Source organism: Syngnathus typhle, linkage group LG6 (assembly GCF_033458585.1).
Source record: "Syngnathus typhle isolate RoL2023-S1 ecotype Sweden linkage group LG6, RoL_Styp_1.0, whole genome shotgun sequence".
NCBI lineage: Eukaryota > Metazoa > Chordata > Actinopteri > Syngnathiformes > Syngnathidae > Syngnathus > Syngnathus typhle.
In genome coordinates this window covers 15,888,204-15,900,847 of record NC_083743.1, presented here as the reverse complement: position 1 = coordinate 15,900,847, position 12,644 = coordinate 15,888,204, and the positions used below count along the sequence as shown (strand labels likewise).

The window sequence follows — 12,644 nt, the reverse complement described above, 5'->3', positions numbered from 1 at the left end:
GCCAGAGCCTATCCCAGCTGTCTTGGGGCGGTACACCTTGAACTGGTTGCCAGCCAATAGCAGGGCGCACATAGACAAACAACCCAGCCCCACTCACAATCACACCTACGGGCAATTTGGAGTGGGCCAATGAGCCGGCCATGCAGGTCTTTGGAATGTGGGAGAAGTCATATGGGGAGAACATGCAAACTCCACATAGGAAGGAATCAAAGCCAGCACCTCTGAACTGAACTGTGCAACCCTTATCCAAACACAAATGATTTAATTTTATTAACGATTGACGTACTCTGTAAACCGAAAGCAACACACTTTGCTTTGCTGTTCATGAGACATAGAGCCAGGCATGCTACCCCCATATAGACACAATCATTATAAGACTCCAGGCTTTTGATAGCATCAAAGTCTTTAATGTAATGGATTCTAGTTTGAGCTGTGCAGTAATAACCCCGCGAGCTGTAACCTCTTACAAAATGCCAACTGCTTAGTTGTCAACCCAGGCTCTAACCTCAGTGGTCAGTGCTTTGTGTTGGTAGCAGTATGAGTTGTAACTTTGTATTTGAGTGCTATATTTCTTTACTTCTATTTTTGTCACCTACTGGAGGTTGTGTTTATATGTTCTGGGTTGCTAAATTAAATTATAAAACAATTCATTATTTCATTAAGTTAAAAAGGCACTCTTTATTCAGGGTCTGTCTCCATAGTCATAAAAGATAGACACAATCATTATAAGACTCCAGGCTTTTGATAGCATCAAAGTCTTTAATGTAATGGATTCTAGTTTGAGCTGTGCAGTAATAACCCCGCGAGCTGTAACCTCTTACAAAATGCCAACTGCTTAGTTGTCAACCCAGGCTCTAACCTCAGTGGTCAGTGCTTTGTGTTGGTAGCAGTATGAGTTGTAACTTTGTATTTGAGTGCTATATTTCTTTACTTCTATTTTTGTCACCTACTGGAGGTTGTGTTTATATGTTCTGGGTTGCTAAATTAAATTATAAAACAATTCATTATTTCATTAAGTTAAAAAGGCACTCTTTATTCAGGGTCTGTCTCCATAGTCATAAAAGAGAGATTTAAAGACTGGATTCTGGATTTTGGCGTCAGTGTGAATTTGGAAACCACCATGCGCTTGTCTCGTGCTGGACATGACATCATGCGGCCGAAAAGTGTTCGAAAATGCAGCCTTCAGCGGACCCAGCCTGTAATCTTGAATATAGCCATTGTGTACAGGAGTCATCTTTTATTTGTTTTCTCTTAACAATTTGAATGCTGAGTTACATAATACTTTACCTTTGAAAGGCTACTGACAAATTTTCCAACACAAGTGCATGCAAAAATATCTCTATATATTGACAAAGGGGCACTTGCCATGGCATTTGATTATTTCCTGAAGCAAATCTCCTAAATTTAAACAACACTGAGCTGTTCTGTAATTTGTGAGAAGATATACATATTTTTAAGGGTGTGGGGGATCTAGAAAATAGTTTGGGGTAATTCATGCTGGTCTACCAACAACGTGATTGATGCCTGCAACTGCAACTGGGAATTATTTCCAACCCATCCATCCATTATCTGCACCGCTTGTCCGCACGGGGGTTGCGGACATGCTGGAGCCTATCCCAGCTGTCATTGGGCAGTAGGCGTGGGACACCCTGAACTGGTTGCCAGCCAATCGCAGGGCACACAGAGACAAACAACCATCCGCGCTCGCACTCACAACTGTGGGGAATTTGGAGTGCCCAATCGGCCTACCAAGCATGTTTTTGGGTTGTGGGAGGACCCAGAGAAAACTCCACACAGGGAGGGCTGGAGGTGGAATTGGACCCGCATCCTCTGAACTGTGAGGCGGACGTACTAACCAGATGTCGCCTATTTTTAAATCATGAAAAAAATAAAATGCCACTTTGTTTTGAATGCAATGAAATGCTATAAAAATCATATCACAGCACTAGATAAAAAAAAAAGTTGTTGTTGAAATTAGTAGTTCATTAACACTTTTTACAGAATACAGATTTTGACATTTGACTAAATTACACTTTACCATTCTTCGCACAGGCATCCAAAGCGAACTTTGTAGTCATAGCATTGTTTGTTTGTCTGGTCCTGGTTGCGACAGGCAAATCCCTCGGTAGGACTAAATCTGCAAAATTATGAAAATATACATATACAGTAAACTGAACACAATATATCATAATGTGATTAAAAGTTTCATATTAAAACAAAAGTTAGTTGCTTGAAACCAACAAATGAGTTGAGCAAAAGCTGTTATCCAAAGGTCTGTTGAACCCCAATTGAGACCACTGTCAACAATGAACTTGAATACCAAAGAGACATGACAGTTGATGATCTCATGTTTGTGGACGCAGAAAAAAACAACACACAACAATGTTTTTACCATAAAGCCAACTTACTTGTAAGGTGTCTGGCCGGTGTACGTAAAAGGATAGTCATAATAAGCTGTGACAACTTCAATGTCGACAGGGTGTTCGCAGATGCCAGGATAATATTGCTTCAGGTCAGATAGAAGCTCAAAGTCTCCTGTTCCATACGGGTTGTCATGGTTAAACCATGGGGTGTAGCACACTGTTTGGTGGACATTATGATAAGTCAGTCAGTCAGTCAGTCCAGAAGGAGGGGAGGGGAGGAAGGTTGAGAGAGAGAGAGGGAGGGGAGGACGGTTGAGAGAGAGAGAGAGAGAGAGAGAGAGAGAGAGAGAGAGAGAGAGAGAGAGAGAGAGAGAGAGAGAGAGAGAGAGAGAGAGAGAGAGAGAGAGAGAGAGAGAGAGAGAGAGAGAGAGAGAGAGAGAGAGAGAGAGAGAGAGAGAGAGAGAGAGAGAGAGAGAGAGAGAGAGAGAGAGAGAGAGAGAGAGAGAGAGAGAGAGAGAGAGAGAGAGAGAGAGAGAGAGAGAGAGAGAGAGAGAGAGAGAGAGAGAGAGAGAGAGAGAGAGAGAGAAGAGCGCAAATCTTGAAATCTGGTTATTCATAGAATAAATGAATATAATATGACCATTGACTTACAATTTGGATGGCAGAATTTTATGGGGCACTCAAAGCGCACTTCGTAATCAGAACAATTTCCATTCTTCTGGTCTGAATTTTTACAGATAAAACCTGTTACTGTGTCCGCTCTGCATAGACAGTTGAAAATCAGTTAGTACTATTCTAGGGCACCCTCATTCCTCATAGATCACCTAATGGTTATGAAGTGACCCCCCCCCCCCCCCCGCAGCCCTCATAGATCACCTTATGGTTATGAAGTTATCCCCCCCGTACTGTACTGGTACTCACACAATAATCACATCGCCCGTTGAATACACACTGGCACCGGATTTTGTGCGGGCCTCAATGGAAGCAGGCACATCACATATTCTCAATGGGAATTGCTCCCGAATTGTAGAAATCTTTTCAAAGTCACCCTGTTGGTTGGGGTCGTCAACATCAAACCACTCAGTCCAACACACTGAAGCCGTTGTCAGAGAAGAAGACGATTGCATGGTGTGATCAAAAAATGAACATAATTAGTAAAAATAAACAACAATTGTCCCGTGATAAACACGCACAAAGATTTAGCACACTTTTTTCATTAAATATCATGCAAAAGTGTGTCCAAGGTGACAATAGTGTAATTTGAAGTAAACTCATGAAAATAGGGAATAAGTATAAACTGCAACTCTTTGATTTACCCTACTTTTCAAGAAAGCATACAATTTTTTGGAGTAGGATTTTTTTTTTTCTTTTTATACCTTACTGTTACTCAGATAGTTATTTGTTCACAGTAAAATGCAAATTTAGCAGTTTACAGGGGAACTAGATGGATATTCCAGATGACATGAACATTGGATGACATTTTTTTATCAGTAATGTTCCCATTCATAAAAGACAGATTCTGCATAAATGGTTGGGAACCACTGTGTGTATTGTGTTTACTTGTCAAGAAATGGTGCCCTAGTCTGCAACCTACCTTTCACATGTACTTTTCACAAACTCCCTTTTGGGGGGTTTCAAGGAGAAAACCTGATTTTTTGAATGCCATGAGGCATTTATAGTGTGTGACTTTCATCTAAGGAATAATTTAATCATGGTTACCTGGTGGTTTGCAGAAAGTAAGTGGACATTTGAAACGAACACGATAATCCGCACACGTGCCATCCTCTTGATCATAATTTTCACATATAAATCCTGTATTGACGTCAGCTCTGTTGGGAAACAGAATTGGGTCAATCTTGCATCCTTTATAATTGGTTCAGATGTGACTACAGCAGTTTCTTAAAAAATGGCTATAACCATTTCCACAAATTGAGTGTAAGAAAAAGAAATCAGTGGTAGATCTAATACTTACACTTGAATTATGTCCCCTGTTGAAGCCACACTGAACCCATGTACAGTTTGGACTTCAATTTGAATTGGAGTCTGGCAAATTTTGTATGGATAGTTGCACCGCAGCTTACTAATAGTCTCATAGTCTCCAGCACCAGAGGGGTCATCCCTATCAAGCCATGGAGTCCAGCATTCTGGAGCAATCACGAAAAGGAGGTACATTGTAAGAGATCGGGAATCAAAGAATGATATGGAATTAACTTTGGAGAGCTATCTTTCAACATCAATATACATATGTATTTGCATCAACATATTTGTGAACTAATTCTTCATGGATTACCTGGCTTGTTTTATTATTGGTTTATCACAACTTGTGATTACTTAATACACATATTTAATTACATATGATTACCTTGTTCTTTGCAGAAATCATTGGGACATATGAAACGAACTTTATAATCAGAGCACTGTCCACTCTTCTGGTGATAATTTTTACAGATAAACCCAGTAGTTGCATCCACTCTGCAGAAATGAAAGGAGTCACTTAAATCAAAACAACATAGTAATAGCTGCTTTCAATTAGCCTTTCAATTGTGGAGGACGAACACTGCCAAAATACACCAAAATATAAATAAATAAATAAATCCATCCGTCCATTATCTGTACCGCTTGTCCCCACGGGGGTTGCGGGTGCGCTGGAGCCTATTCCAGCTGTCATCAGGCAGTAGGCAAGAACCGGTTGCCAGCCAATCGCAGGGCACACAGAGACGAATAATCATCCGCACTTGCAACTACGGGCAATTTGCAGTGCTCAATCGGCCTACCAAGCATGTTTTTGGGAAGTGGGAGGAAACCGGAGGACCTGGAGGAAACCCACGCAGGCACAGGGAGAACATGCAAACTCCACACAGGGAGGGCCGGAGGTGGACTCAAATCCCCATCCTCTGAACTGTGAGGCGGACGTGCTAACCAGTGTACCACCGAACTACCTAAATTAATAAATATTTAATCGTATTTTAGTTCCACATTTATGTTGCTTTTTATTTTTAATTATTAAATATTTGTTATTTTTTTTTATTTCAATTTTTACATTTGTGTTTATTTGCATGTGTATTTATTTTTGATTTTGGTACTTTTCTCTATAAAAAAGTAGTTCAGTGTACATTTATTTTGTGGGAAATGGAAGTTCCTTCATATATCAGATCTGATATAACAGATCTGATTGGACTGAATAGTAGTTTACATATGTACCTCAATAAGAAAATAAAATTGAGCGTTATGCTTGCTAGACTCGGATAAATTTATCATAGATGTGTATATTTGTGGTGGATCCAGGACTTACACAGCAATGACATCCCCGGTCGAAGACAGACTATTTCCAGCGACAGTATTGACCTCAATGTCAAGCGGAAATGGGCAGATTTCATTTGGGTTTCCAAATTGGAGTTTCTGAAGTAACTCGAAGTCTCCAGCATCAGTAGGGTCATCTTGGTCGTACCATGGAGTCGTGCACACTAAAGAGTTGCATCCACGGAAGAAGATGAAGAAAACATTGGTGTAAATTTGCATGGTTTTCTGGATTTAAATGAAAACGTTTAGAATTCTATTTTCAAGACCTGCTCCAAAATGTGTGGTGTTAGTGTAGTAATCGAATTATTTTACTAATGTATACACAAATTTCACCTGTGATATTTCACCAACATATACTGTGTAAATTATCCTTTCATAATAAAAACCTAATGGATGAAAAACAAATGCAGTGCGGAGAATCCCAAGACAAACATGAGGACATAAAAGGGAAATAGTTATATATACACAAACAACAAAAAGATAACCAATAGCACTTTAAAAAAGCAACAGAAAACATGAACGGGGGGGAAATTAATGAATTCAAATTTACAAGATAGAATACTACTCATACATTATTTCCTGACTCTGAAATGTTTTAGCTTTGTCATTAAAAAAACAATTCTGCCAACAAAAAGCTAAAAATTAGTGTAGTGTTTTATGTTCATGATTACCTTTTGGTTTGCAGAACTCAAGGGGGCACAAGAAACGAACTTGATAATCTGTACAATTACCATACGGCTGGTCACAATTTCTACAAACAAATCCTACGTCTGTGTCAGCTCTGTGAAGACAAACAGCGGATTCAATCAGTATCCATCTAAAATACATGTCAGCACTTTATCTCGACAGTATTTGTAGTTCATCTTGTACTTACGCGAGAATCACATCGCCCGTTGAACTAACATCATCTCCAGATGTGGTTGTGATCTCAATTTTAATTGGATGGTCGCAGATCTCCCAAGGATACTCTTTGTGCAGGTCAGGAAGAGTTTCAAAATCTCCATGACCAAGGGGGTTGTCTCGATCAAACCATGGAGTCCAGCATTCTGGAGCAGGCATTTAGAGCAGAGGTGTCAAGCTCATTTTTGTCACAGGCCACATCGTAGTTATGGTTTTCTTTGGAGGGACATTATGACTGACTATGAACTTAAATGTATGATCACCTCATTTTATACACACATATGTTTTGAAATCAGAGGCCAGTAAAACAGCTTCTTGAAATATTATTACATTATTTTAAAAGGGGCATTGAGAACAAAAATCCTTGCAATATATCAACATTTTTAAAAGTGAAGACAATTTGCAATTTTTATGGGTCAACCATGGGTTTCATTAAAGCTCAGATGTCTGATTAAGACATTAAAACTGCTATTGTGGGTCTGAAACATACTTGCCAACTTTGGGTTGTAAAACAAATGGTTTTCATTCATTCATTTTCCCCCCAAAATACCGTGGGGTATTAGTGATGGGAAAATTAAGCTTCAAGATGCTTCATGAACCTGTTGTATTTTTTACTCCTCTAGACGGTGCTGTTGTTTCAAAGAAAGGCAGTTAAGAAATGGCAAGACAGTCTGTTTTCAGTTCGATGTCAAACAGAGTGCGCCATCGAGAGGGGTAAGAAAAATACAACTGGTTAATGAAGTCTGAAGCTTCATTTGGCCATCACTAGGGTATGTGCATGTGGAAATAGCCCATTGCATGATGTAAAAAGAAAATGCTGAATGAAAATGCACTGCAGCCACATTAAACCTCTAAAATTAAGAATAAACGATTTTATTTGCCGTAGTTTCCAGACTATGAGCCACACCTAAATATAAGCCACACCAACTAAAATTGGGGGGGAAATCATGTTTAGTTCATATAAAAGCCCCATTGGACTATAAGCCACAGGTGTTTTAAATGTCCTCATTTCTATTACCTGTATTACAAAAACAAATCCTTTTTCAATATCATAAAAATCATGAAGAATCCATAGATAAGCTGCACCAAACTATAAGCCACAGTGTTCAAAGCTCGTGCAAAAAGTAGCGTCTTATTGTCCAAAAATTACAGTAATTAATTTATGAACATATTGTTATAATGTAAGCCAAATGCTTAAAACAAAACAGTGTTTTTACTTGCGCATAAATACAAGTAAATACCCTGTAGCATTATGGGGAAAATACTATATTTATAGCATTCAGCTTCAAGTACGTTCAAATGGATAAGCAAGTACATTTGAACGTGGGTATTGGCAGTCGAAAAATGTTTTACTCCACGTTGGCAGGTCCATACTGCCATACAAGTGAAGCAAATTTTCCTGAAAGGCGGAACAGCCTGTTTAAAACTGAGTTATTCAAAAAGTTTAATTTTTTTTTGTGGTAAATATTCCATCCGTCCATTTTCTGAACCGTTGTTCCTTATGAGGGTCGCAGGCGTGCTGGAGCCCATCCCAACAGTGTTTGGGCAGTAGGCCCTGAACTGGTTGCAGTCAATCGCAGGCCACACATAGACGAACCATCCACACTTGCAATCATACTTACGGGCAATTTGATGACGGTTGGGATAGGCCCCAGCACGCACGCGACCCCCGTGGGGACAGGTGCTACCAAAACACAACCATCAGCTCATATATGGACAAATTACCTTCAAGAGGGCAGAAGTTAAGGGGGCACTGAAAACGAACTTCATAATCTGAACAACCTCCAGTTGCTTGGTCAGCATTTACACAGCTAAATCCTGTTGTTGTGTCAAATCTGCAGAGATGGCAAGATTCAGTAGATTTAGACACATTCATGCGTTCAACTTGTATGTCAATACATATGTCTATTCCTGTTCCTGTCACTGACCCCCACGGCCCCCAAAGAAATTTTTTGTTCGTCTGTTTTCTATCCTGTTTCTCCTCATGAGTGTTTACCAGCCAATTGAAAGGCACATTTGTTGTTGTGTCCCCAAAGATAGTGTTAATCTTCGTTTCACTGCTGCTTGGTGGTGGAGATGTCTACCTTCTGTTTAGACTTAAAGGGACGGTGAAGCAATGTGATAGAACTACGTATATTAAAAAATTATGTCAGTGTAACAATTTCCCTCTGAAAAAAATTCTGAAGACATTTAACGGTCTTTTGGAACGGAAGGGCGGGTACGCTTACTGATGCCCACTTTTTGGGCGGAGTCTGCTTGATTTGACAGATCAGGCTGACTACGTCACGGAAGGAAGCGATCACAAAGTCAGATGAACCCTTATCAATTTCATTTGAATACATAACGACGTATGCTTATATAAAGCCTCTTGAAACGCATTGTGTTTGCATATGTTGGTGACTGGTGAAAGGAAATTGACATGACAGGGCACTTCAGCTGCAGAGAAGCTGCTCATTTCTCTAAAATCAGACATTGATAGGCTAATCCTTGTGATATATGTTAAAGTAGTCATAAGTATAGATGTCCATATAAAATTTAGTGCCAATTGATAGGTATTGTAGGGCATTTTTAGCAATATATTTCCAGTGGGAAAATTTGTGGTTTGCTTCCTTCGGTGATGTCATCAACCAAGACATGAAGGGGAGGGGTGCATGGCCCTATTCCTCATTAAAAGTGGGCGCTTTGAAAGGCATTCGTTGTTTCATTAATTCTCCAAAATGAATATATAAATAATAGAAAATGCTAACTTTTTTCATTTTCCTAATTAAAAAAAATACAAACTGGGCTAGTTAATGAAAAATTAAGCATCCTCGGTTTACCCTCCCTTTAAGAAAGTAACAAGCATGAAAAACTTTCTTTGCCTTCGTTCTGGGTGGCTTTGGTAAATGCTTTGTATCCTTACAACCCTTTTCTTTCATTTTTTTTAAACCCAAGCCAATACTTCAACCTGTATTCATAGTATCCCATGCTCTAGTTTTTAACAAGCATTGCTGAGCAATGACGACAAAGGGTTGATACTTAGTTGAAATCATTTTCCCTCACAAGATAACCTATTGAATGCACATTCAGCATAAAGAATGTAGCATTGTAAATCTAGTACTTACGCATTGATCGTCTCGCCTGTTGAACTTACGCTGTCTCCAGATACAGTCCGAGCCTCAATTTGAATCGGCACAGGGCAGATTTCCATTGGGTTTTCAAGGCGCAGTCTACTTAGAATTTCAAAGTCTCCAACCCCACTGGGGTTGTCACGATCATACCATCTAGTCCAGCATTCTGCGTCTGCCATCCATGTGGCAGAAAGTGGAGTTGGTGCAAATGTAGAGTAATGAAGCAAGATTAACACAATTAGTTTGACAAAGCACATGGATAAAAAATAATAAACTTTGTGAATGAGCTGTAAGAAAGATTGTGTATTCAAATCAATGTCAGCTCACACACTTGTAATATTTATATAGTCTTGTGTGAGCCCAACCTGTAGTAGATTGTTATGCTTTTAAGTCATACCACAGCTAGATGCAATATGAAGAAAATGGGTAACATGCTTACGATTGCCGCTGGCTTCCACGTAATTTCCTAAGAAAATACACAACATACACAAAAAGATGTTTATTTTCAATGTTTTTGTTTTGTAATTTTTCAATTTTTTTCTGTGCGTGTGTGTAAAATGTGTCTGTAAGATGAAAATATGTTTAAACAAAAGCATTATGCAGTTCAAGGTTTCATTTCTTCAAAAAATATCTTACCAGCATGCAGTAGCGCAATCGTGATTCCCAACTGTAGGAGAGCATGTATTGATATTAAATGTATACTGTGTAATGTCAAAACACTCTTTTAAAGTAGGGAAAACTTTATACATTACCCATTTGATCATCATTGGAATTTTTATTTTTCACAGCAAGTGGAGGCGTTTCTTTGAAAACAAGCCCCAAAAAACAGATATAGTATTACAATCAATCAATAAGTCACAACTGCAAGTATACAATTACTTTTCAAGAAAAAGCCTAAGCTTAATTGTACATATATTAAATGCAAGGAAAAACATTAAAATGCTTACATTTCAGAATGCTGCTGTAGATGTCTTGTGCCAGCATTACAAAACTTTCCAGCCTTAAGTACTTAATAGGTTGAGTCCATGAATAGTCTGCTCATTGGAATTCATTACCCATACACGCGACTAAGGTCAAACAGGACTGTTTAGTCATCAACTGCAGTCATACAGCATAGTTTGTGTTGTTTGACTATGTTAAATAGTTGCACAATGACCTTTAAAGACAACTGAATGAAACCACACCTACTAGCAGGCGCTCTATCAAAGGATTGTTGATCCATGATGCATGTCATAACCCTGCAAAACCAAACTCCTGTTTTATTTCATAACCCAATAAGTGATATCTGCATTTTACTGCAAACTGCATCATTTCTATTGATGATAATCATGAGCCCATATTTATGTTATCAAAAACTCATCACTCATGACATACTTACATCCTCAAACATTTTTGCGTCTCACTAACTTGCTGATATTATAGTGTCAGTTGTGCTTAAAAGAGAAGACAAAATCTGATAAGTTCATGGAACTGTCAAAAATTATTTCATGAAGCTCTATGGTGTCGGTCTAGTGTTGCAAAACCATCCTGATTGGAATCAACCTCCCATCTATCCAAGACTTGTACTTGTCCAGGACCAGGAAACGTGCAAGGAACATCTCTACAGACCCTTCTCAGCCAGGTTGCAGTCTGTTTGAACTACTCCCCTCCGGACGGCGTTATAGAGCTCGGTACGCCAAAACCAGCAGAGACAGAGACAGCTTCTTCCCCCAGGCTGTTGCTCTGATGAACTCACACCACTCATAGAGTCTCAGAGTCATTACTGTGCAATAACATCCTGCTCTTCACACCTTTTTGAATTTGTCTACACTGTTTTTGCCATTTTTCACATGTCCTGAGTGTTGATAGTCACCTAAATGTTGAACAGAGGGTGTGTTTTACCGAAGTCAAATTCCTTGTTTGGCATGCTCAAACATGGCGAATAAAAAAACTCTTGAATCTTGATCTTTTTGAAGTGAACAAAATGACAAGCAACAAAACCTGCTGGCATTTAACCTATAACAACTGCTGCTAATACAACCTCAAAAATAAGCACATTTTTGATGATTATGTTTGTATTTTACTGTATTTTTTTCTTTATCACTTTGAGTAGATATAGTAATAAATAGGGGTGTAAATCGCGGGTTTTGCCACGATACGATATAATATCGATATAAAGAACTACGATACGATATTTGCCGATATCTTAAAGCCTGCTGCGATTCATTCACGATTAATCGCGATATAGTGCTCTACGATCGATATATTTTTTTTTTAATAAAAAATATAGAACAATATCCTGATTTATAACAATTCATACGCAAAATCAACAAGGTACTGCAAACGTTTTATTTAGGAAATTACAGGAGTATTGTAGTATACAAATTGCTTACTTTAACACTGAACTTTGATGTCGTGTTTTTTCTTTAAATGTGCGGCGAGATTTGTGCTCCCTGAATATTTGATCACCGCATGGCAGGATTTACAAACTGCACGTGTCTTGTCCGTTGAGCCATCTTTTCTTTGGAATCCAAAGTGCTTCCAAACGAATGACTTGAAGCCTAAAGGGGAGCCATTTTCCTCGTCTTCTTGGACACTAGCCATAGCACCAGCCCAGGAGCCGCGTACTAGTTGTCGACTCCCCTTTCACGTGGCTGCTCTGCTCACAACACAACAACGCCGCGGCGCGCACTGCTCCCGGAAAGAGGAAGCAAGCAACAATGAACTGGATTTCAAAATAAAGTCGCGTCTAATGTCCGAGGTCAAACACGGCGATATAAATCGATGTTTACCTTTAGCATCGATGCCAATAAATCGTAGAGCATTATATCGATTAATCGATGTGTATCGATGTATCGTTACACCCCTAGTAATAAAGCAATGCAGTATAAACAATGCATAACACATTTGATGTTTTTCTTTGATTTGATTTGTTTATTTCAGCAAGTGCATAATCAACATTCATTACAATTTCAGTTCACATTATGTTATA

At 39.0% G+C, this 12,644-nt stretch overlaps 1 protein-coding gene across 1 annotated transcript; it reads right to left on the bottom strand.

The window, feature by feature from the left end:
* Positions 1-1,946: 1,946 nt before the first annotated feature.
* Positions 1,947-10,801, bottom strand: LOC133155467 (mucin-5AC-like). The gene is made up of 16 exons (XM_061280813.1): positions 10,621-10,801; positions 10,426-10,476; positions 10,310-10,340; positions 10,113-10,139; positions 9,668-9,845; positions 8,289-8,398; positions 6,538-6,709; positions 6,335-6,444; positions 5,656-5,827; positions 4,726-4,835; positions 4,336-4,507; positions 4,083-4,192; positions 3,285-3,456; positions 3,015-3,124; positions 2,409-2,580; positions 1,947-2,137 (listed from the first exon to the last, which is right to left on the bottom strand). The coding sequence occupies exons 2-16, from the start codon at positions 10,438-10,440 to the stop codon at positions 2,035-2,037; spliced, it is 1,764 nt and encodes a 587-aa protein (XP_061136797.1). The 5' UTR covers positions 10,441-10,476; positions 10,621-10,801; the 3' UTR covers positions 1,947-2,034.
* Positions 10,802-12,644: the final 1,843 nt, after the last annotated feature.